At 35.9% G+C, this 25,991-nt stretch overlaps 1 protein-coding gene across 2 annotated transcripts; it reads right to left on the reverse strand.

The window, feature by feature from the left end:
• On the reverse strand, positions 1 to 24,555 carry def6a (DEF6 guanine nucleotide exchange factor a). 2 transcript variants are annotated; one of them, NM_201040.1, is given in 11 exon segments: positions 1 to 458; positions 1,036 to 1,126; positions 3,838 to 4,036; positions 5,445 to 5,611; positions 7,551 to 7,849; positions 10,253 to 10,361; positions 12,524 to 12,670; positions 14,354 to 14,581; positions 18,145 to 18,324; positions 21,394 to 21,534; positions 24,371 to 24,555. In NM_201040.1, coding segments are annotated over 11 exon segments (1,839 nt in total). In that variant the 5' UTR covers positions 24,467 to 24,555; the 3' UTR covers positions 1 to 276.
• Positions 24,556 to 25,991: the final 1,436 nt, after the last annotated feature.

Genomic DNA, 25,991 nt, shown 5'->3' on the forward strand with positions numbered 1-25,991 from the left:
TTTTTTTGCTGCAATGCACACATACTGAAAATACTTCAAAATTTATTCAGCGTACATCTTACTCTACACAAGAAACTCATGAGTCAATCAGATAATTATGTAACAACTACAGTACAACACGTTTCACTTAATGAAGTGTATAAAAACGGAATATTAACAAACAATGACAGTAATAAAAAGCATCACGACTGAGGTCTTGGCGCCTTTTAAAAACAACTTCCTTTCATTCAAATCAGTCTTAGCAGTGAGAATGCGAGATTTTTTTTCCTTCTGAGGTTAAGGTATTTCCATTTGTCCGTTTGTAGACAAGCGCCTGTCTGCTTCACACCCTCCTCTACTTTCCATGTTTTCTTTGCTTTCCTCGTCCTGCTCCTCTGATTTCTGCTTCTGACGCAATGCTGGATCTTTCTGTGAAGGGATGCGAAAGCTGGAGAAAGATCCACCCGAGGAACGCTTTTCTAGATGAAAGCAAACAGGAGGTGAAAAAAATAAAGGGAAGTTAGAGGTTAGAGTGAAATGCTTAACGGTAGCATCACACTGCTAAAACAACAGATGTATTTGACAGGGCTGTTTTAAGGGAATGAGGTTATGTGCATTTGTTTTCTGAAACCACAGTGAGAATGAGTGATGCAGACCTAGATTGCATCCCACACTATGTTTTGCATTACTGCTACTACTTGCTGAAATACCAAATTAAGAAAAGCCACATTTGAATTTTCTCATTCATTCATTTTCTTTCGGCTTAGTCCCTTTATTAATCAGTGGTCGCCACAGCGGAATGAACCGCCAACTTTTCCAGCATATGTTTTACGCAGCGGGTGCCCTTCCAGCCGCAACCCAACACTGGGAAACATCCATACACACACACTGCGGCCAATTTAGCTTATTCAATTCACCTGTATAGCATGTCTTTGGACTGTGGGGGAAACCGGAGCACCCGGAGGAAATCAACATCAATTTCCGAATTCAAAACATGGAATATTAAGGCTGTAGCACATAATCATGCATTGCATTGTGTCTTTAAAACATGCATACCTCCTGGTCCAATGGGATGCATTAATCTGTTCATCTGAACGTTCCAGTGTTTAACATTGGTGCTTGCCTGACGAAGCTTCCTTTGAGCAGCCTGTCAGAATAAAAGATGCAGATCAAATAAGGTAAAGTAGTACAACATTGAATAAATGACAATACTAATGAGGGCAAAAAATGAATCACTTATCAGAAGTTTGGGTTCTGTAATCAAGGTTTCTGCAGGCTTTACCAAGTCAATGAAATTTCAGACTTAAAACTAAGGCTAAAAGCTAAGCATTATTTTTTTTAAAGGCCAAACTTGCCCAACAAAAAAATTCAAATTAGACATTTCTTAGCCACATAATTTTTAAAATAATGTTTCAAAACAAGCGAACTCTAGTTGCACACATACACTTTTTGTTTTCAAAAGCTTTTCTTTAAATAATAATAATAATAATTGATGAGCTTTAAAGGGCACCTATTTTACCCCTTTATCAAGATTTAAGATTATTTTGTGTCTTTTGTGTCTAACGTTTCAGCTCAAAACACCCATCAGATAATTTATTATACCTTTGTGTACATTGTAAATTTGAGCTGTTTTGACTTTGTAGCTGTTTTTGTTGCTTGTGCTTTTAATGCAAATGAGCTATTTTTCCACGCCCACCGATCCCATGTGCATGTCCAAGCCAAAGAGATCACTTACTATTGCTATGATTGGTGTAGCTTCTCCTGCTGCATCTCACGCATAAGCAGCACAGAGACAGACAAAAATGAAGCAGGTCACCCTTTCTACAGTAAGGCTATTTGATGTATTTGTTGTGGAGTTAATTCAAGCCTTTCTACAACAATGTGTCACACACAATGTCACTATAAAGTTTGTGCACGTGCACATCCTTACACACACGTTTAGCTTTGAACTGTTTTTGCACTGCAAATGTGACAGGATACACATTAATATCCACTGCTTTATGGGCATCCGTTATGTTAATGTACAACATAAGCCTGATTTAAGTACTTAAGTTCCTTTATAATTGTATTGACACTATGTGGCTGTGGTGATGAATTACGAAGAGTCTTTATTACAAACATGCACTGTTTTAGAAACGTTTTAAACTTGTAAAACTCATAAAACCTTCAGGTGCTGCTGAATAGAGAGCTGAACAGATCTTTTTTTTTTTTTAAAGATTTTTTTTTATGCCTTTTTGCCTTTATTAGATAGTACAGTAATTAGACAGGAATTGAAGTTGGAGAGAGAGAGAGGGGGGTAGGGTAGGGAAATGTCTTCGAGCCAGGATTCAATCTCGGGCCGCCCTGACGTGGTACTGCACCATATGTCGACGCGCTAACTAGGCTATTGCACTGTATACATGGCTGTCAATCAATTCGGTGGGTGGGGAAACCGCACTTGTACATTACGTTGTGGTAGGCCTCAAAATGGGAGGGATTTGTATGCTATATTAATGTCATGAAATTTAAAAAAAAAAAAAAAAAAAAAGGGGGGGGGGGGTCATATCACTCTAATATGACTGTGGACACACTATACAAACACACAGTTCTGTCCAAACAGCCTACAAAAGAGGATTTTCATCAAAGGTGCCCTTTAAAAATTATAATAATCTAAGCATGGTCTGTTAAGTTCAGACCATATATTGTCTATATTATCTATAAATACATGGATAACTTTTAAATAAATGTTATTGTAAGAATGAGTTTTAATAAAGTTGAGCTGTATTGTTGGTGACTATGGGTTTTGGTCCGATTGGGTAGCTTTACCAGGACAAATGAAAAATATGACCGTTTTTAAATTAATTAAGACCTCAAGACAGTATTTCAGTGAATTTAAAGGGCACCTGTTTTACTCTTTTTCAAGATTTAAGAGAATTCTTTAGTGTCTCCAGAATGTGTCTGTAAAGTTTTAGCTCAAAACACCCATTAGATTATTTATTATACCTTTCAGAATATTGGACATATTTGCTCTAAACACAATGCAGCTGTTTTTGTGGCCTGCACCTTTAATGCTAGTTCTCCTCGCCCATCGTTCACACTTGCCTGTCACAATGTGCCTAAATCTCTGGCTGCATGCATCAGATGAACAGCACAGTGACAGACATGGAGGAAGCAGATCTCATAGAACGTTGGTGATACATACTAGAGTAAGAATTTTTCCAATCATTATTTGATGTATTTGTTTTGGAGTTACACCGATGAGTCACACACACACAGCGGACACACACAGCACACCCATTTAACTTCACATGGCAAATGTGAAAGGATGCACTTTAATATCCACTGCTGTATCGATATCCATTATGTTAATGTACAAAATAAACCTGTTAATGTCCACAAAACGGGACTTAAGACTTAAACGTTTTTAAACTTGTAAAACTCATTCTTGATCACATTTGATGATGATTGATGATCACACAACGCTGAACAGATCTTTTAATCCCAGTTGTTTTGTGCACGTCCTGTCTTGTTGATATGATTATATGCGTTACTACAGAGACATGTTAATACGTGAGTGTCAATCAATTCAGTGGGCAGGGCAACCTCACTCCTACATCACATTGCGGTGGGCCTTAAAATGGGAGTTATTTGGATCCTATTATAACATCAGGATATTAAAAAAATAGACTTATTGTCTTTATATCTAGACTTATCTTTATATCAATATGACTGTGGACACACTATACCTATAGTCCTGTCCAAACAGCTTAAAAAATTTTTTATACTTTTTTATAGCCTAAAATTTTGTTATTGAAATGTAAGGCATTTTAAGACCCTGCAGAGACCCTGTGTAGGATAGAGACCCATAGAGTAACTGACCACCACATCTTGATCTACTCTGTAGCGATTGGCCCTGGTCTCCTCTAGCTGCCTCTGTGCCTCCTCCAGAGCCCGAGATTTGCTTTCCATCTCTTGCCGTAGCTCTTGCTTCTCCCGTTGGGCCCGCTGGATATACTCCTCCTGCTCCTCACGGAGACCCATAAGAGCCTTCATCTTCTCTTCTTCCTCAGCCAGTAATCTGTATCAGTAAACCACACCATGCAATCAAGCACTACAACGCTTGGGCAGATCATTGTACATTTAAAATATGAACTACTAACACAGAAATTGACATTGTAATGGAGCATTTTGTGCTCAGTTTGAAGCAACAGCACTATAGTTGAGACATATGATCAATAGAAGCATTTTCACTAGGTTGTTAGAGGAACTAGCCATTAGAGAATAATAATTTTCCTGGTTGCATTCACACCATCTACTCTGAAGTGAAAAGGGTCAGCTGATAGTAACATGAAACTACGTTCAACAAAATAAGCAGTTCGAGGATGAGGACACGATGATCAAACCTGTTTTCATTTTGTTGTGTGTATGTGAAAATGGAGATGGATACCACTGGTAGTTCCTATTGTGCTATGTTAGACCCTACTGAAGTAGGAGCTACTTTCGTACTCCCCAAATGATGTTTGTATGACTAAACGCATTCTCATTTCCTACAGTGTGCACATGCCAAAAAAAGGGTATGCTCACCAATAGTTTTAGGAACTATGAAAACATAAAAAAATACAGTTTAATTCATAAATACATCATAGAATCTTAAATATATTTAGGATTTATTATTATTTAATCATTCCAAATCCTAAAATTTAACTTTATGTACAAATGAATCTTTTTTTCATGAGAGGTTAGCATTGTCTCCTTACAGCAAGAAGGTCGCAGGTTCAAGCCCTGGTTGGGTCAGTTGGTGTTTCTGTGTGGAGTTTGCATGTTCTCCCTGTGTTTGTGTGGGTTTTCTCTGGTTTCCCCCACAGTCCAAAGACATGAGGTATAGGTGAACTGCATAAGCTAAATTGGCCAAAGTGTATAAGTGTGAATGCGAAAGTTTAAGAATTTTCCCAGTGCTGGGTTGCGGCTAGATGGGCATCCGCTGCATAAATCACATGCTGAATATGGCAGTTCATTCCACTGTGGCAACCCCTGATAAATAAAGGAACTAAACCAATGGAAAATTAATGAATGAATGCATATTTTTTATCCATTATATTCAATGTGGTATCAGACTTCTGCATTCAATTGCAAGCATTTAGATGCAACAGGTTTTTTTGTTTACAAAAGGGTTTTGCATGTATAGCAATATAGGTTTTGCATTGTATAGCGAACAAATTTGAAACGGAAGTAGACTGATTGTCTTTAGCAAATAGAAACAGAATTTGCTTTTCCTCGGAGTGCATTCACACATTTTATTCTCCTGAATAAACATATTTATGTTAAAAGAGCTTGTTCCTGTGCACGACTTCCTCTGGTTACTTCCTCTTGATTAATTCCTCCCTAACCGGACACAATTTAACGCTGATGAACTTTTAGACTATGATGTTTCTCAGCTCACTGAGCATGTGTGTATTACACAACCGTGTTTGCGTGCTGCTGCTCACCGAGCTTGTGCGTAGCGGAAGGCTTCTTCGTCCTGCCTTGCTTTGATTTCCTGCTGTAACGCATCCTCTAGCCGCTGCTGCATGGCCTCCAGTTCTCTGATACGTGTTCTCTGTTTCTCAGCCTCTGCCTCCTTCAGCGCCATCTCTGCCTGCATGCTTGCTCGTGCCTGCACACACACAGAAATCTTTATCTTTATCCAGAAATTTATTTAGAGTGCCTTTAATTTACTAACTCAGTTTCTGGATTTGAAGTGAATTTGAACTGAGATGGCCAACACGAGGCAGACATGTTTGTATTTAAATGCAAGGAAGCAAAAATTAGATTAATTGAAAATTATGTAGTCAAGTTTTTAAAGTAAAAAAATAAATAAATAATTATGTGTGTGGAGGTAAATTTTGAATGGAGACATATAAAAAAGTCTTGTTTAAATGTTTTGACCAAAAACATACAAATAAAAAACAATGACAAGAAGTCATGACAACAAATGTTTTTGTTACTTTCAATTTAATCAGTTAATAAGATTAAACTATTTTTGTCATATTTTTAGTGAATTTTACTGGTTTGAGTTGAAGTTACTGCATTTATTGGGCTTACTAACAGAAAGTATGACTAAATAGACAAATGGATAGACTGTAAACAAAAAATAGACAGACAGACAGAACTAAACATACGGATGGATGGATGGATAAACGGATAGATAGAACAACAAAATGATAGAACAAGTGGCAGATAGAACAACAGACAGAGAGATAGAACAACAGACAGAGAGATAGAACAACAGACAGAGATAAAACAGACAAAGAAATAGAACAACGACAGAGACAAAACAACAGACAGAGATAGACTAAACAACTGACAGAGAGCTAGAACATAAAGACAGAGAAGAAACAGCAAACAGTGGTAGAACAACACAGAGATAGAACAACAGACAGAGACGAAACAACAAACAGAACAACAGACAGAGATAGAACGAGAGATAGAAAGCTAGAACAACCGACAGATACAACAACTGTCAGATATATCAACAGACAGAGAGATAAAACAACTGACAGACAGAACAACTAACAGAGATAGAACAACAGACAGATACAAAACAACTGACAGACAGAACAACTAACAAAGATAGAACAACAGACAAAGAAAAAACAACTGACAGACAGAACAACTAACAGAGATAGAACAACAGACAAAGACAAAACAACTGACAGACAGAACAACTAACAGAGATAGAACAACAGACAAAGACAAAACAACTAACAGACAGAACAACTAACAGAGATGGAACAACAGACAAAGACAAAACAACTGACAGACAGAACAACAGACAGAGCTAGAACAACTGACAGATAGAACAACTGAGAGTTATATAGAACAACAGACAGACGGAACAACAGAGATATACAAAACAGAGCTAGAACAACAGACAGAGAGAAAAACTGACAGATAGAACTGATAGATAGATAAAACAACAGAGACAGATAGATAGAACAACAGACAAATAGGTAGAACAACTGACAGATAGAACAACTGACAGATAGACAGAAACCGATAGATAGAACAACAGACAGATTGACAGAACAATAGACAGAGAGAAAAACTGACGGATAGAACTGATAGATAGATAAAACAACAGAGACAGATAGATAGAACAACAAACAAATAGGTAGAACAACTGATAGATAGAACAACGGACAGATAGACAGAACAACAGACAGAGACTGATAGATAGAACAACAGACAGATTGACAGAACAATAGACAGAGAAGTAAAACCACAGACAGAGAGATGGAACAAAAAACAAAGAGATATACAACACAGAGATAGAACAACAAACAGAGAGCTAGAACAACTGACAGAGAGCAAGAACAACTGACAGATAGATAAAACAACAGACAGAGACAGATGGATAGAACAATAGACAGATTGAAAGAACAACGAGAGAGATAGAACAGACAGAGATGAAATACAGAGAGATATACAACACAAAGAGACAGAACAACAGACAGATAGAACAACTGACAGATAGATAGAACAACAGATAGAGAGCTAGAACAACTGACAGAGAGAAAGAACAACAAACAGGCAGACAGACAGAAAGAACTCACCTCCTCAGCCTCTTTGAGCTGGATCTCCAGAGCCTGATGAAGCTGTTCGTGTTGTTGTCGCCTGCGCTGTTCGTCTTGCTCCAGCATGGCCTGCGCTTGCCTCTGCGCCTCCTTCAGCAGCTCCAACTCCGCCATCTTCCTCTCCCGCTCCTCCTGCAAGGCCCGCAGACGCTGCAGCTCCTGCTCCTTCGCTTCCCGTCTCTTCTCCCTCTGCTCCCGCTGATCCCGCCGTTTCAGCTTCAGGTCCTTATGAAGAGATGTTTTACCCTCCACATACAGCCGAATCGCAGTCTGGATAGCTGGTGCAAAAATTTAAATAAAACAATATAAACAACTCATATAAATGTTTTATTCATGTCATGATGCTAGCATGTTGTGAGATGTTTTTGCACTTGGTATAGTTATGTGGCTGTTGCTATAGCACTCATTCATTCATTCATTCATTCATTTTCTATATGGCTTTATTGGCTTATGGTCCCTTTATTAATCTGGGGTCGCCACAGCGGAATGAACCGTCAACTTATTTAGCATATGTTTTATGCAGCGGATGCCCTTTCAGCTGCAACCCATTACTGGGAAGCACCAAAACACTCATTCACACACATACACTACGGAAAATTTAGCTTACCCAATTCACCTATAGCGCATGTGTTTGGGCTGTGGGCGAAACCCGCATGAACGTGATAATAATAATTAAATGGTGGAGCTTCTTGACTTTGTTCAATAAGGAGCGTTTTGATTGGTGGATTAAAAACTTGACCACGAATGGCTAAACAGTATATCTTCCAAAACAAAAATAAATGTGTACAAATCGTGTCCTGCCAGGAAGTTCTTAAAAAAACAAACACAAATTCATAGGACTCCATGATCATGTGAGCATTTTCAAATGCACATTCAGTAGTTCATAAACACATCTAACATAATACATAAATGCATAAGAAAAGTAATCCAAGAACTTAATTTACACATTAATGTGTAAACATTTTAAATGTGTTAATGTAAGATGCAGATGTGTGAGCATTTGGAAAAATATTTTTTCTTTTTTTCTTCTGAATTTATGAATTGTGCTGTGCATTTATGAATTTTATGAATGCAAATATATTATTTTTGAGACTTGATTTGGCTCCATAATTTTAATCGGTTAAAACATATGAATATGGTAAAAATATAAGCAGCTGTAGAAATAATATGTAGTACGTTAAATTCTATGAGATTGGTTTACTTAATGTTTGGAGGCAAAATTATCGCAGCTCCATACTTCACACAATATATTAATTAAGAAGATGCTATTGAAGAACCCCTATAATGGGTTTTTAAAAATGAACTTCCATGCAGTGTGTAACACAGCTCTAAGTGAAGTGAATAATCCAGCTAAGGCTTAAATCTGAAGATGCACCATGTTTAAAACTATTGATTCAGCTCTAAAAGAGTTGATTCATAGTGGTTCGAATGAATCACTGCTGTAATGATTCTTTAGCTGTGCCGGCGTGACGTTGATACGGAACTCAAGCCCTGCCCACTTGCTGCATGCGCAGACCTGGGAAAATTTAAACCCCGGCCCCACACACAAGCACTGTAGAAAGAAAAAAAAGAAGACAAGCACTGTAGCAGAGATCCCGGTTGAATCAAGTCACATAGACGCTGTTCTCTTAAGTGCGAGGGAAAGTTAGTGTTATTGTCCCTGATGAGGCTGTGAAGAGTCAGTGGTTGAAGTTTATTTTTGCAAAAATACCTCAGCATTATAGCCCCAGCCTATGTGTTCTCGTCATTTTTCTGACGAGTGCTTCAGCAATCTACACGCTTACAATTGGGGATTCATCGGCCGTTTGTTAAAGGAAGGATCAGAAAAGACTACTGATGTATGGGACTTTGTCAGAACTTGAGAGAAACTTTACAGTACACAGTTCATGGATCAAAAGTCTTTAGGATAATTAGGTAAAAATAAATGCATATTATAAGACAGTGAAAGTGTTTTTTGACCTTACATACATATCAGCCTATTGTTGGAAACTCCCAAAAGCAAAATATGACATTTCTTATGGATAATAGAGGCTTCTGTAATCCAAATGGATGATATTTTTACGTGCAATTAAAATACACAAATCTTATTTAGGTCTAAAAACGTTTTTTAATGTAGGTAATCTCTAAATATTATTAAATAAAATATAGTAATAAAAATAAATAAATTAAAAAGTGCAACTTTTTAAGAAGTTGTTTTAAGGTGATATGTTTTTTTGCACTTGCTTTAGTCTTATGGCTGTTGCAGGTAATTTATATTATGCTGAAATCTAAAAAAAAAAAAGTCACCTTAATATCGTCATGACATTCTAAGCATTTTTTGCAACGATTTTATGACCCACAAGGTGAAAGTTAACAAGGTAAAGTCCATCACACTTTAAAAGAAAAAAAAAAAGCTTTTCCTGTTTGCAGTTTCATTTTAGAAGGTCTCACGAAACATCAAGTGAGTAAAAATTCAACCTTCGAAATGTCACAGGTTTCCCTTGACAAGGCGTTACACCAGAAAACCACAGTGATAATACAACAATAAAAAAAGATTTATGTATATATATATATATATATATATATATATATATATATATATATATATGTGTATATGTATATATGTATAGTTTACACAGTCACATTTGAAGTAAGATACATGACCTGACAAATGACTAAGCCAAATGATGTTGTGTGCAGACCTGTAGTCCACTCCTGCCTCTGTTTGGTGTCTGACGCGCTGAGTTCGTAAGTCTTGGTGAGCGTTTTCAGACAGAACATGCACCTCTTCCCATCTCTGTCAGGAAGAACCTTCAATGCAACATAAAGCATTATTACATACATCACAGCATCATATTACATTCATTACAGTTGTGAATTGAGCAGCCTTGATTATGCAAGCTGAAACTGCATGTCTTGAACTTGTAATGTCAGACAATTGCACTTAAAGGTGCTTGTGAAGTCAGCGGAATGGTAGGGCTAGGGGTGGGGGTTAGGTGTGTGCATTAAAAAGCATTGCATGCAGCTGCACCAGGTCTTTTACAGTATTAGTTCCCATCTTGAAATTTGTGACACCCACTAGGGGCCACTAAAGATTTAAAGGGGTCACTCTATTTTGATCTTCCAGCATTAAGCATATTTCTTCTAGCATTTCTGCTTTTTTTTTTTTATAAGCACCACCCACTATCAAAAAAATGTACAATCGGATGTTAAGAGTTGTTGTTCAGACCATAGACTGAATCACTCAAAAGCAAACGTTACACTAAGCTTTAAAGCACTAATGCAAATATAAACATAAATAAATGTATTTTGAATACTGAAGACACACAAATTGTCAACATTTATTTGAACATGGGACAAAACCCTACTATTTTAATACTTTTTAGTTCTCCCAAAATGTATTTAGATACTTAAGTCATACCTAGAAACGTCATTTCAAGGTGAAAACAAGAATCGAAACCAACAGAAACCACATATAAATGAGTCTTTTTTTCCGCTTTAAATTGTCAACATTTATTTGAACATAGTAAATCTTAGAAGATAATATTTGTCAGTGAACTAAACAACTACAGGGTTCATTTAAATCTGGCCATCATTGTTAATAACACTGTCTTTGTTGCAGCTTCTCTGCTAGGATTTCTTTTAAAGGAACAACCCGCTTTATTTAAACAGGCTCATTTTAATCTCCCCAAGAGCTAAGCAGTTGCATTTCACCATTTTTGAACACATTCAGCTGATATCAGTGTCTGGCAGAAGCACTTTTAGCTTAGCTTAGCATAGATTATTGAATCAGATTAGACCATTAGCATCTCAATAAAATGAACAGTTTTAACATTGACTATAGAATATACAAGACATATCTTGTCTGTAGTAAAGTGTAATTATTAATATGACAAATGAAGCCCAACCTAATAGTGCAGAAGCCAATCATCGATCATAGGCTTACAATTCTCTGGGGGAGGGGCTTGGACCAGATGCGAATTTCTGCAGATTTTGTGTGATTCAAACGTTTAGAAAGTAAACTATTCAACAGACATTATAAAAGCTCTAAAGTTTAAAAATGAATCAACTTTATGCAAAAAGTATTTTAAAGACCAGCATTACAATATCAACTTCATATAAATGTCACTGGGTTGGCTGTTTGATTGCTCCACCTTAGTTATTTTTCATGCATTCATTCATATATATATATATATATATATATATATATATATATATATATATATATATATATATATATATATATATATATATATATACATACACACACACACACACACACACCCTGTGTTGAGCTGAACAAGTGCACTGAAGTCAGGTTGAATGCGAGGTGGATAAGTGATGGAATGATCATCACTATAAGACCATCTGTATCTGTAACCGTCACCCCCTCCCCCCACTTTTCAGTTTTCTCGCGACCGTCATGTGGCCCGCGGGCCGTAAAATGCCCAGGTCTAATCTATACTATCATTTCAGCGTAATAATCAATGAAGGTGCAATATTACACAGCAGCTAAAAATAGTGCCAAGCACAAAGTCCTACACTTGAACCCCTGTTTAGAATCTGCATAATATCATTGCCCTGCTCCAGCTAAAAAACTTTTTGGTAATTTTTTGAGCGAGATGCTAATGGTCTAATCGGATTCAATGATCTATGCTAAGCTAAGCTGGCTCTCGCAGACCCAGAGATCAGCAAATGGATTAAAAAATGGTGAAATTAGGGGGAGTTGTACAAAAACCCAATTTTCAAATAGAGTTTGCCTTTAAGGTGTGAGGGTCATTAAGGGTTTCATTTTTTTTTTAAATAGAGGTCTCTTGAAAAAAAAAAGCTAACTTTGATTTGCAAATTAATGGGCCGAGAAGGAAACAGCTCATCAACCACATTGCCAACAAGCATCTATTAATGCTGACAAGCCTCATGTCTCACACACGTCAAGGCCACTGATACAATTTCTAACCACATTTTCAACTTACCTCTACACAACAGTTTCCATCCAGCTGAATGTTGCCTTTGTGGTCCTTGCGGTCTTCGCTGGTGAAGTATAATAAAGTGCTGGGTCTCAGGGTGAACCAGCGCTCTGTCCAGTTTCTCCTCAGCTGACCTTTCTTCCACAGATATCCCTGGAGTGAAACAGCATGATTTTACGAATAAGTCAAATACACCCATAGACACTTACAAATGTGCACACAGTTTTTCAATGTTATTTGTAACTCAATGAATACAGCTATTTTATATTAGTGTCATACACTCACCGGCCACTTTATTAGGTACATCTGTCCAACTGCTTGTTTACACAAATTTCTAATAAGCTAATCACACGGCAACAACTCAATGCATTTAGGCATGTAGACATGATCAAGATGATCTGCTGCAGTTCAAACTGAGCATCAGAATGGGGAAGAAAGGTGATTTAAGTGACTATGAACGTGGCATGGTTGTTGGTGCCAGACCGGCTGGTCTGAGTATTTTAGAAATTGCTGATCTTCTGAGATTTTTTATGCACAACCATCTCTAGGGTTTACAGAGAATGGTTCAAAAAAAGAGAAAATATCCAGCGAGCAGCAGTTCTGTAGGCGCAAATGCTTTGTTGATGCCAGAGGTCAGAGGAGAATGGCCAGACTAGTTTGAGCTGATAGAAAGGCAACAGTAACTCAAATAAACACTCGCTACAACTGAGGTATGCAGAAGAGCATCTCTGAACACACAACATGTCCAACCTTGAGGCGGATGGGCTACAGCAGCAGATAACCACACCAGTCCTGTCAGCTAAGAACAGGAAACTGAGGCTACAATTCGCACAGGATCACCAAAACTGAACAATAGAAGATTGGAAAAACGTTGCCTGGTCTGATAAGTCTCAATTTCTGCTGTGACATGCAGATGGTAGGGTCAGAATTTGCCGTCAACAACATAAAAGCATGGATCCATCCTGCCTTGTATCAGTGGTTAAGGCTGGTGGTGTTGATGTGATGGTGTGGGGGATATTATTTATTTATAGTGGCTAATATAATATAATATAATATAATATAATATAATATAATATAATAAAGTGGCTGGTGAGCGTATTTATATATTAAGAGACTACTTGATGATTCTCTGGATTAACTGAATTTAAAATATACAAATATTAATAATCATTTTACTCAATAAAAGATCTAATACATTATTTCCAAATATATAAAATATTAGATAATTTTTTTAATGATTTATTTAACAAGGTTATTCAATCAAACATTGATTTGAAATGAAAACTTTTGTTTTGTATGTAGCATGAACATGAACATGTCTGAAAACTTTTTTTTGTCATTTTATGCATAAAATACAACAAAATAAAATAAAAATGATTTTATGTTTTTGGAAGAAACATCATCTTTAATCTACAGAATAAAATAAAAATACTCAAAAACATAACTGTAAAAATTGTAACTCCATAAAAACAAAATATTTTCAAGTGGTATCTTTTTTCCCATAGCAGTGTGTACATAAGTTGTTTTATTAAATTATCTATTTATTACAAAAATTCTGGAAACAAAAAAACAAAACACTATCACAATAAAGGCTGAACATTAAGAGTTATAATAATATATAATAAATGATGCTTGAGCACCAAATTTTAGTTAAATTTGTATTAAAACTACTCACGACCACAGTTTATCCTTTTTATAACCAAACAAATTCAGCTTTTGTGAACATGAGAAATGTATCTCATTCACATTTATAGGTTATATACAAAAAACAACAACATAAGAAACAAATAAAATACAAATCAATAAAAATATGAATACAAACAAATAACGTAATACCTCTTTCAGCACATCACCGACTATTTCCCGATACACTTCCTCAATAGCCATGCTGACGGTTTCTTTGGCAATGCCCCGAGTGAGTTTCCCAGAATTCATCATTTCCAAAAAGGTCCATACAGTAAAGCCATTCTGCTGAACAGAATCTTGGGAAATGAAGTCCTCCAGTTCTACGTAGTTTAGTTCTACACTCATGGCCATGCAGAACTTCTTGAGCAGATATTCAACCTGTGAAAAAAAGCTAAAACTTTTAGTGAGAGATTCTGTGGTGATAAGAAGAGGCGCTGCTTTTACCAACCAACCCACCCACAAATATTGCTTTAAAAATGCTGGGTTTTGATTAAAAATTGCTGTAAATTATTAAATGTGCATATATTTTTAAATTTCACAACACAATAGATTTTAAAGATTGTTCTTATTTTTAAACTAGCATTTGCTTTTATGTGTACACCAAAATAATGCTTGATTTTTATTTTAAACATTGCAAGTACTAACTGTACTGGAGCATGTTTTATTCCATTCTGTCGTACTTCTCCTGTGTGAAACCATCACAAGTTACATTTTACCAACAGTTGCAAAATGAGGCACAGGAAATCAACCGAGCAGCAAGACAAGAAATGGCACAAGGGTGGTGGGAAAATGAGCACATACAGCACAGACGCATCAAAGAGAGATAGAAAATGACAGATTATTTTTAACCATGTAAAAACAGTTCCTTAAATGTGTTTGCAAAACTTTTAATATAATTTTATCAGTTAAATAATGCAGTTTAGTGCTCACTGTATCTGCAGTGACAGCAACACCAGCCCTGTTTCCTGACAACAACTATTTAAAGAACAGGGTAAAATGCATAAAGCGGTGTTTATTAATTCTCAATTAAAGGCAGACAAGATGAAGATGAATATAAGGAAATTACTAGCAGATATGGTCTTATAATTATGTCAGAAACTGAAATACCCGCAGATTTTTTTTTTACCAAAAATATTTAGTGTTTATTGGGATTTGTAAGTGTTTTGAAGCAAGCATCTTCTTCCCTGCAAAGGCAGCATCTATTTGATTAGAGCAAAAATAAAAACAGTTGCATGCTAATTTGTTATATCAATTTAAAGATACTGTCTTTTGTGTGAATATATTTCATAATGAAATGGATTTATGTTACTGAAACACAAACTTTTAGCATCATTAGTCTTAGAAAGCTAAAAATAGCATAGTTGATGGCCCTGTGGTTAACAAGGAGGTCTGATGTGATTTACAAGTTTTCACAAATGAAACAGTCAACAGACAGTTGATAGGACAAAACCCTACTATTTTAATACTTTTTAGTTCTCCCAAAATGTATTTAGATACTTAAGTCATACCTAGAAACGTCATTTCAAGGTGAAAACAAGAATCGAAACCAACAGAAACCACATATAAATGAGTCTTTTTTTCCGCTTAAGAACTAACTTTACATTTTTGAGCCACTTTTACAATGAGTTTAAACCAACAACTTCCATTTTTGAGGCTGTATGAAGTCAAATAGTATATAATAAAATAACCAGTGTGCGAATTATACATGGACTTTTTTTTCAGTGGTTGTTTGGTAATACATGCTTCAGTGAATCAGATTTATGAATGTATTTAAGTTATTAATTAATAATATGTATACGTTTTCAGTGTTTTGAGGGATATTTAATGACTATTTTAGAGGTTACTGCTGGTCAAACTATGCAAATGTGTCTAATGTTTCTTTTTTTAGGCTACATGCAAATATAAACACCTATTTTACCAGAAACATGTTTTGTGAATATTTAAAGTGTCTAGCAGTGCTCTAGAACTGTTTCAGACTGTTGAATTATATTTTTTCTAGCACTGATTGACAAGATTATGCATTCACAATGGTATACACCATTTTGGGGGATCAAATGTATATTTGAAAGAAAGATATTTCTTATTATTATAAAAAAGTTGACACATCTGGTTTTGATGTACTTCAGGGTGGATCAAGCATTAATTAAGGGGGTCAATCCCCCCCAAAGCCCTATGTAATTCGCACCCTGGAAATAGCTCTCGTGTCTAAATAGGTTTTGAACAATATATTGTTTATTATCTGAATTTCTTATTATAATTCAAACCTGGTTGTCCGTTAAGGTTAAATAACTATATTAGTTACCATGAGTATAGCCAAATTAACAATATTTCTATCGCATTTATATTAATCTTAACTATATTTTCAGTGCTCTATTTTTTGCATAAGGCATTAGACACCGGAGTCAAATATTAATAGGTGTTTGTAGTAAAAATGCAACTAAAATAAACCCAACACCTTTTCATTCTTTCAATTTCTTTTTGGCTTAGTCTCTTTTTTGTTAATCAGGGGTTATCGCAGCGGAATGAACCGCCAACTTATCCAACACATGTTTTATGCAGCAGATGTCCTTCCTGCTGCAACCCAGTACTGGGAAACCTAATAACCTTTTGTTGGCTTAATTCCATATTTACAAAAAATATGTCTTTTTCAAAGTCTTAAAATTGAAATGAAAAATGTATTTTAAGCTCATTGAGGAATCAACAAACTTAAAAGCAATAACAAAGAACTTTGCACTCATTTTGGACCAAATGTTTAAAGAGCCCTGGGCTCTTGTTTGGTTATGTCGTTAATGTTTTTCAAGCATTCAAAAACGTTTAATGCAGTGTAGGCCCTTTGTTAAGTCAAATACAATTTTAAGTATGGCATTTTGCCTTACAACCAATCACGTGTCTCTGTTGAGTTTAGGAACGCAGTAGCCAATCACAGGTGTTTAGACAAACACCGCTAAGCGGTTTATTGTTTGCGCAGCATCACTGACTGAATTTCGCGCGCGTCTGATCTCTGTCATCGGAAAAATATTGTAATGTTACTGAAATTACGTAAGTATGAGATTCAATACACAGCTTCAATGACTAAACCGGTTGTTTAGGCATATTTCGCGGTAGACCAACACCATATAGTGTACCAACACATGTTTTGTCCGTGTTGCCAGAATACGACTTCGAGGCTGCCAGTATAACTCTAACGTTATGTCCCCCGAACACAAACATTTTATTTGCATTGCTAACGTTTTTTGACATTAAACGCATAATTATAACATATAGATTAATAATAGATAATGATTTTCCATTACAGTGAAAGTTTATATTATTGGTTGATTTAAAAGACTAATTTTATGTAACTTATTTGAGGTAAAATACAACAAAGATACTGTTAAAATGAAAATGATAAACATTAGTCTATGCATGCTAAAAAGCTAATCAACACCAGGGCAAATACAGCCCCTTCCCTTTTGAAAATTAACTATTTATGAAAGTACAAATGTAGTAACAATATTTTTTATGCAATAAACACTGCAAGGTTGAAACCAGGTTTATAACAAATTAAACACCACTAAGGTTATGGGTTGTGCAGTAAAACCATGGCTAATTTGTGGTTTGTTTCATTTGTAAAAATAATGTAACCCTGAAAGGAACCAGCATGAAAATTAAATAATTATTATTTTACAAATGCATTAACTAATGTAAACAACTGGCACCATATTGCAAAGTGCTACTCAGATGGAAATTGTTCTGATTTCAAATAATACATTTATAATTGTGAAGTAATTGTCCAATAATATTTGGAGCCACTATTTAACCACCGAAATACGAAACCTCTCTTACCTCACTGCACACAGGCTTATGATTATTTAAAGCATAAAAAATCTATTCAAATGACTAAATGAGATATTATTATTCTATGTACAGAGACACGAGAAGTCATCCCACATTATCCTCACCTCATCAGGGATCATGACCAGAGGATATCTGTCCTCTGAGAGAAATATGAACAGGCACCAGAGGCGGAAGGCATCTTTAGCAGGTAAAATACTCTTTCCCTCGGGTCGATAGTTCTTCTTGGCAGTAAGAGTCCAGCAGAGCTCATCCACATTCTCTTTGACAAACGTGCCTTCCACCACCTTAGAGACAGCAGACAAACACTTAGTGAGAAACCATGCCACATTATCAAGAAATAAAAGCGCATTAATGATAAGAACAACAAAACATAGAGCCCCTAAGAGGTTCACTTACTAATGTACTTTTTAAAACTGCTCTGGGCAATGAGATATACACCTGCTGTTTTAATTAGTCTCTTGTCCACTTTCAAATACTGATAACTTAAATTTAAAAGGCGATAAACACAATACCCGACATAATTTATTTGTGAGCCAGATTACAGAAACTAAACACAAAGAAAGAGTAAAAAACGTATTTTATTTTGTCACAATCGTAACTGCAGAAAACTAGGAAAATTCGAGGAAATAGTCAAAGGCACTGATCCAAACCCTTATGACCAGCAGCATGAATGTGAAGTGAATTGCAATACAGAAATTACGTTCTTAATTATTTCAAATATTAGATAACATAATTAATAATATATAGATATCACATTTTGGAAAAAGTACATTATAAGTGTGCAGATCACTGTTGCATACTGTTGACAGCTGGACTGTACTGATTTTGATTTTAATGTACTAATGAGCATCTTTTGTAAGATGCTTTGGAACAACAGTTGTGAAAAGATGTACTTGATGTACTTAAACTGAACTGTGTAAATAATTAATAATTTAATGGCTGACAACTTATCCTTGAATCATCCTAAAGTAGCGATTTCAGACAACAAAGTTTAAATCCATCTGGTTCAAAAACATATTCCATAATGTTTACACAATGAATTACAGAATGTAGCATTCATGAATCTCAAAACGTGTATAAAGGGAGGTCAGCGCCTGCTCCGAGTGGGCTGTACAAACCTGGAGTTTTTCGTTGATTTAATGCCTTTTACATGACACAGAGTTTAAAGGCTGATTTATACTTCTGCGTCAAACGCCGGCAAAAGCTACGGCGCTGACGCATAGCCCTTCGCAGTGGTCGTCGGCGTCGCTGACGTGCACCTCTCAAAAAATGTAACTACACGTCGCAATGACACGTAGCGCAAGCTCTGTGATTGGTCGGCTTGGTAGCGCTGATGAGTCTGGGCAGGACCGAGAACCGCATGAATGGTGCAAGCCTGATGGAACGATTGTTTACAAGTGTGGAGTCCCGTGAAGGAGCTCCGGATGAAAAGTTTTGTTTTGTGTTTACCTCATAGTTAAAGTTGTAGCATGTCCGCCAGTTCCTGCCTCAAAATGAGCGAGTTTGAGTCACTTGTACATCCCGGAAGTGTTCAGGAAAACAAAACAGCAGCGAAGAAACTCGACACAGGAACATTTACACCTCACTGCCAACTAGCGTTTTGGAAGTGTTAATGCAGACCAACAGAGACAGCGCGCAGAAGTATAAATGCACAGCTACGCGCGTTGCATGCGCCGTGGGTTACGACGGTCAGTTGACGCAGAAGTATAAACCAGGCTTAACCTATTGTGCTTTATGAATGTCTACACCTCACAGTAACCTGATGTTTTATTAATGTCAACTACACCTACACTTAGACCAACCCTAAACCCAGCCCACCTGTGGCAGTCCCTCCCACTTGAAGGTCTCTGGGCTTTAGCTAAACCTACTAGCAAATCTCTGAAAGTGGTCAGAAGTGAACCTACAAAAGAAGTCAAGCCTAGGATCATTTTAAGGGTGCTTTCACACTAGCACTTTTGGTCCACAGCCAAGTTCGTCTGATGTCAGAGTACGGTACGTTTAGCTAGTGTGAACGTGTCTTCTGAACCCAGGTGCGCACCTGTGAACCGGCCAGGCAATTGAAGCAAGTTTGAAAGCACCTTAAGACTATCTACACTGAATGCATCTTTGCATCTAAAAACATGAAATGCAGCAGTAAGGAATGCAGAGCAAACAGTTGTCATGCTAACTTGCTACAGACAACAGAAGCTTGGAACGCTTGCCTTGTCTCTGAACTCCTCTGATTGGTCCACTGCTTAAAAACTGACATTAATAAGTGCATGCAAAAGTTAAAATTCCTTTCACTTTACATGGCATTTTTAAACACAACACTCATATGGGAGGCACTGCAAAAGATACAAGTGTAACGTAACAAAAGTGTTACACACATCCATCAGTTTCAGTGTCCAGCCCAGACACCCTCATGCTTTACGCGGTGCTTTATTTCTTCTTCAAACCATTTCTGAATTCTGAGTCTCGCGTTTTTAGATGTTCGTTGAGAATGAGCCCTAGGCTATCACTTTTAAACACAGTGTCAGAAATGACCCCAAATTAATTAGCAATTTCCACCATTAAATCTAAACAAATGACTCAAGGTTTTTGTAAGTAGGTCGGAAAAAGCAAGCATTTGAGTTGCGTGCAAACCATAAAACTGCTGAGTGGCTCTGAAGGAGGACAGTGAACTTCAGATAACACACTGCTCATATCTGCGTTTCTGTAAGTTACTAAAACCACACATGAAAAGACTGAACAGCCCAGATGTGTATGTGCAACACAGAATGACTCTTTCCTACCGTGTATGTGACAGACAACTGTAGTCGTCTAGTTCAGTTTCATTCTCAAAACAGAGATTTGTGATTGTTTGTTAGACCTTGTAGTGACTGAACAACTCACAATAAACTAAATAATAATTGTTGAAAAAAGAAAAACAGGTTTAAAATTATGAACTCTCATTGATGTTAAAGGGACAATATACCCAAAATCTGTCATCATTTACTCGCCCTTCTCTTGTTTCAGTCCTTTCAACATTAAAAGATATTTTGAAAACTATTGGAAACCTGTAACCAATGACTTCCATTGTATTTGTTTTTTATGCAATGGAAGTCAACGGTTACAGGTTTTCAGTCTTCTGCACAATATCTTATTGTGTGTTAAAAGAAGAAATAAACTGATAAAGGTTTGAAACCACTTGAGGGTGAGTAAATGGTAGGTATAATTTAATTTTTGGGTGAACTATCCCTTTAAGTTAGATAAAGATTGCTGCCATAAAATGGAAAAAACACAGTTTTTGAGTGCTAGATAAACTGTACAGTTGTGCACAAACAACACATCGTCTTGCACACAACGCCTTTGTATGAAAACCAAAGAGAGCATACCTTGTCCAGGATGTATTTGTTGAGGTAGGGCATGTACCCCTGGCTGGACACGGGACCGTCGTCATCATCTCTGAAATGCTCCTCAAGAGCCGCCGCTTCATGCGGGATTTTCAAAACTGTGTACAGATTATGAGACAAGACCTGCAGAGCAACAGGTGTGTGTTAAATAAGGAGTTTCATGGTCTCATTTGCACTCCACTTTTTTGTTCAAGAGGAACAAGCAAAAGCAAAACTTGTGCAAGCAAAAGTTTCGAAACATTCAACATTTTAAAAGAAGTCTTTCTGCTCACCAGGGCTGCATTTATTGGATCAAAAATATTGTGAAAAAGTTATTTTAAAATTTTAATGACTGTTTTCGATGTTTTAAAATCATTATTGCTGTGGTGAGGGTCACGCCATACTTAAGAAATTATTCTAGCTGCAGATTTGGCTCAGTTTTATGATGTTACTATTAGCATATAATTATTAATAAATAATCTTAGCAGCCTGGTTTCATTTGGCGAATTCAGATCTACAGAAAATTAAAAATAGCAATGTTTATTTGTAATAAAAAAATTTTAACATTGTAGATTGTTCACTGTCACTTTGGATCATTTTATCGTGTCTTTAATGAAAGGTAATATTAGGTAAATGTAAATATAATATTACATCATGGTGTCCAAAACCATGGATCAGCACAACTTTTTTTCAAAACTGCTGATAATAATAAGAAATTGTTCTTAAGCCTTGTACAACAATAAACATTTGTAATAATGCATTAACACACACAAAAAAATAAACGCAGCTTTGGTGGACCGATATGACTTCTTTACAAATTTGTGACTGGTAGTGTACAATAAAAACAATTTAGCTTATAAACAATTTTACTTACATTTACAGTTACAAAGAAATAACAAGAAAAAAAAACTCAAAGAATGAAAGAGGATACTGCCTCGGGGAAAAAAACTAAAGCAGCACACTAATGTTAGGCTGGACCACCTCTAGCTTTGATTGCAGTGTGTATTGGTTGTGGCCAGTGTTATGCAACATCTCTACAATTGTTTTCCCATCAAGAGTTGCATTGATCTGTGGCTGAGATCTTGCATTAATGCAAAACTCAAACCAGTTTGTAAAGTAGACACCAGCTTTTTTCCATTGTTTACATGGTTTAGAGACCAATTCATCGTGCTTCCTGAACCATTTCCACAAGCACTAAAAAGCTGCATATGAACATGCCACAAACATAATAAGCATTGATATAATGGTTCATTCATTAAATCTTTTTAATATTAAAATCCAGATGACAACTTGTTCAAATAATAAAACAATTTTGAATAATAATAATCGCACAACATTTATGTGCAAGTCAACCGGTCACCATTTCTTTTAAAAGATTTAATCTTTTAAAAATGCTTTTTGCAGCACATCTGCACTCTGATTTCCAACTCTTTCAAAAGCATAAATAATTCAAGCATTATTGCTACCTTGAAAAAGTAGCAAGCACATCACAAGCAGAGGCCTGTTTATCCATATTACACTGAGGTTTGATGAAATCCACAATCATGGGATTGCAAGTTATATTTATTTACTTTTAAATATTTTAAGGACTACCAGAACACCCCTCTGGCAAAAGAAGAGCTGGATTGGACTTCTCTAAGTTTGCTCTGTAACTTCTCTAAATGTTTTTTGAAAATGACGGTGTGGACAAGAGATGAGTAGACCAAACCAAGGTGTTATGAAGAAACAGATCTCACTACACACATCCGGTGGCCACCATTCTCAAAGCTGAAGATATAAAGCTGGTCGGTTTGAGTTCATTTACACTTCATAACCACAAACGTCCACTGTTCAGCGATGACCAAATACAACAGGTCATCTTGAGGGATACGGACTGGACTAAACACATTTATGGGACTAAAGCAGCAATTTATACATCCATGCAAAAAAAAAAAAAAAGTTTGTACATTGAAAAACAAGATGTATTGGAGATACATACAGCTGAAGTCAGAATTATTAGCCCCCTTTTGATTTTTTTTCTTTTTTTAATATTTCCCAAATGATGTTTAACAGAGCAAGGAAATGTTCACAGTATGTCTGATAATATTTTTTCTTATGGAGAAAGTCTTATTTGTTTGATTTTGGCTAGAATAAAAGCAGTTTTACATTTTTTAAAAAACAATTTTGGGACAAAATTAATAGCCCCTTTAAGCTAATTGTTTTTTTTTTTTTGATAGTTTACACAAAAAAACATTGTTATACAATAACTTGCCTAATTACCCTAACCTGCCTAGTTTAACTTATGAACCTAGTTAAGCCTTTAAATGTCACTTTAAACAGTACAGAGGTGTCTTGAAAAATATCAACTGAAATATTCTTTACTGTCATCATGACAAAGATAAAATAAATCAGTTATTAGAAATAGGTTTATAAAACTATTATGCTTAGAAATGTGCTGAAACAATATTCCCTCCATTAAACAGAAATTTGGAAAAAAAATAAACAGGGGCGCTAATAAGTCAGGGGGGCTAATAATTCTGACTTCAACTGTATGTTTGATAAACACGTAATTTAGCAAAACTAAATGAGAAACCACAAAACTGCAATGCAAAATGGCAAATTATTATAATCAAAAATGACATGGATAAAATAAACTACAAACAAAATAATAATAATAGAATTCAGCATTTGCATGAAAAAACGGGTTTCCTTAGGTTGGCTGTTGTGTAAGTAGGCAAGTAAAAAAAAACCTGTGCCCCAGATATTTAGACCATGTGGCACTTGATTATTTGATCACACAGGAAACAGTGCAGGCAGTTCAAGCAACTTTATAGAAAAACATATATATTTTTTAAAAACTTTTTTTACTGATCCTTTCGCATTAAAGAGTATCTTCGGTTACTCTTTTTAAGAGAGCTAAAATCAGCCTCCTACGGAAGCCTAATTTTCAGCCTCTCTCATCTCAGTTTCATCATAGTGCAATAACAGATTTGCAGCTCACCTTAAGTTGAGACTTGGAGACCTTTCCACTCTTCTCCACATCCAGAGCTGTGAAAGCGTACCAAATGGACTTGAGCAGTTCTGAGCGCAAGTCCATGACTGCAGCAATTTTACTCTTCGTTTTCCCTTTTTTCACTGCCTTCTCTTTCTCTCGCTGTCGTTCAGGGCCTCCCACACCCAGAGCACAAGAGTTCGTCCTCCAGCAGACAAATCACACCCCCTGCTGGACCAAAACTCAAGCAAAACTCATTGAAATTTATGTTTACACCTGAACTGAAACCAGAAGTCACTTAAGAGGAAGAAAAAAGTAAACATAAATTGTTGCTCTGCGGAAAGTTGTGTTAAACTCTAGACTGCAACAAACAAAAGAGGTGCAAATCCGCTTTCTAAATTGATATATAGTCCTCGCCTGGGTTTATTTATATGCACTGAAAGAGGAAGCCACTATTTGGCACTGAAGGAACCAACTTAATTCACCAAAATAACTAAATTGGTCTATGTATTTTATTTTATGTAAAATAAAAATAAGTAATTAATTCTCACTCTTGGAAAAAAAGTGTTTTTCCATAAATTGGTTAAGCTGCAAATCAAAGTCATACATTTGCAAATGTAGAAACATTCTTAAAATACTACTACTACAAATAATAATAGAAAGAATTACAATATTTACAGCACTAAAATATACACTCAAAAAAACTATAAAAAAAACACCCAATAAAATCAACCACACAATTTACAGAAAGGAAAAAAGTAAAATATACAATAAATATTGAGTGTACCAGATATCATTTAAACCTTTACTTAAACGTATATAAAATGAGAACAATTGTGCTCAAAATGAAAATAATGTAACGGTGGGGTGAAATCACAACATTCTTGATATTTTAGGCAAAAAACAGGTTTGTGCAAGCACAATAAAATGTGTGTAAATACAGAGCACACGTTGGTTTTCCTTCCAAAGTAGGGCTGCACAATATGTAATTTCAGCATTGATGGCACAATGTGATCATTCACAATAGTCACATCATGAGCATATGCAATGTTTAGTCTGGATAACAATTTATCATTTTGCAAGTGTTTTTTTGAGGGTTCTGACTGGGAGGGTTTTAAAAGCATTCAGGCCTAAGAAATTGTATCGTTTGTAACTTTGACAAACTAATAATGATTTAATTGTTTATAAAACGAAGACTGTAGCATTTTTTACATTAAATTTATTCAATTACTGTACTTTGAATACAGTTTGACTCATTGGAAAACAATCAAACGCCGTTTATACAATTGGTATCTTTTTCTTTGTTGAATTTATCTACGCTTGTAGATTGTTTCTTATATTTTAAGCATATGCACTCCCCTACAGAATCATCCCAATCTAAAATGATAAATTCTTTCCAAATACTTGTTCAACACATCTAGTGAAATTGTATTGATATCGCACTATATATCACAGAATAAAAATGTTTTGCAATGTTAGATTTTTCCAATATCGTGCAGCCCTACACCTAAGTATTCAAATATGGATTAAAATGAAAAAGTAGAGATGCTCCGATCGATCGGCCGGAGATCGGTATTTGTCGATAATCACATTTCACAACTCGATCGGTACTCGTTGATCTGGCCGATCT

This window comes from Danio rerio, chromosome 8 (genome assembly GCF_049306965.1).
Source record: "Danio rerio strain Tuebingen ecotype United States chromosome 8, GRCz12tu, whole genome shotgun sequence".
Taxonomy (NCBI): domain Eukaryota; kingdom Metazoa; phylum Chordata; class Actinopteri; order Cypriniformes; family Danionidae; genus Danio; species Danio rerio.

Bases quoted from the DNA above. Each gene is read 5' to 3' on its own strand.
- def6a (XM_017357301.3), bottom strand. From the start codon at position 24,466: ATGGACTTGCGCTCAGAACTGCTCAAGTCCATTTGGTACGCTTTCACA. The intron at 12,671-14,353 runs GTATTACGTTAT...GTTTCACTCCAG, and splicing joins TCGGTGATGTGCTGAAAGAG to GGATATCTGTGGAAGAAAGG. The intron at 10,362-12,523 runs GTAAGTTGAAAA...GTTGCATTGAAG, and splicing joins ATGGAAACTGTTGTGTAGAG to GTTCTTCCTGACAGAGATGG.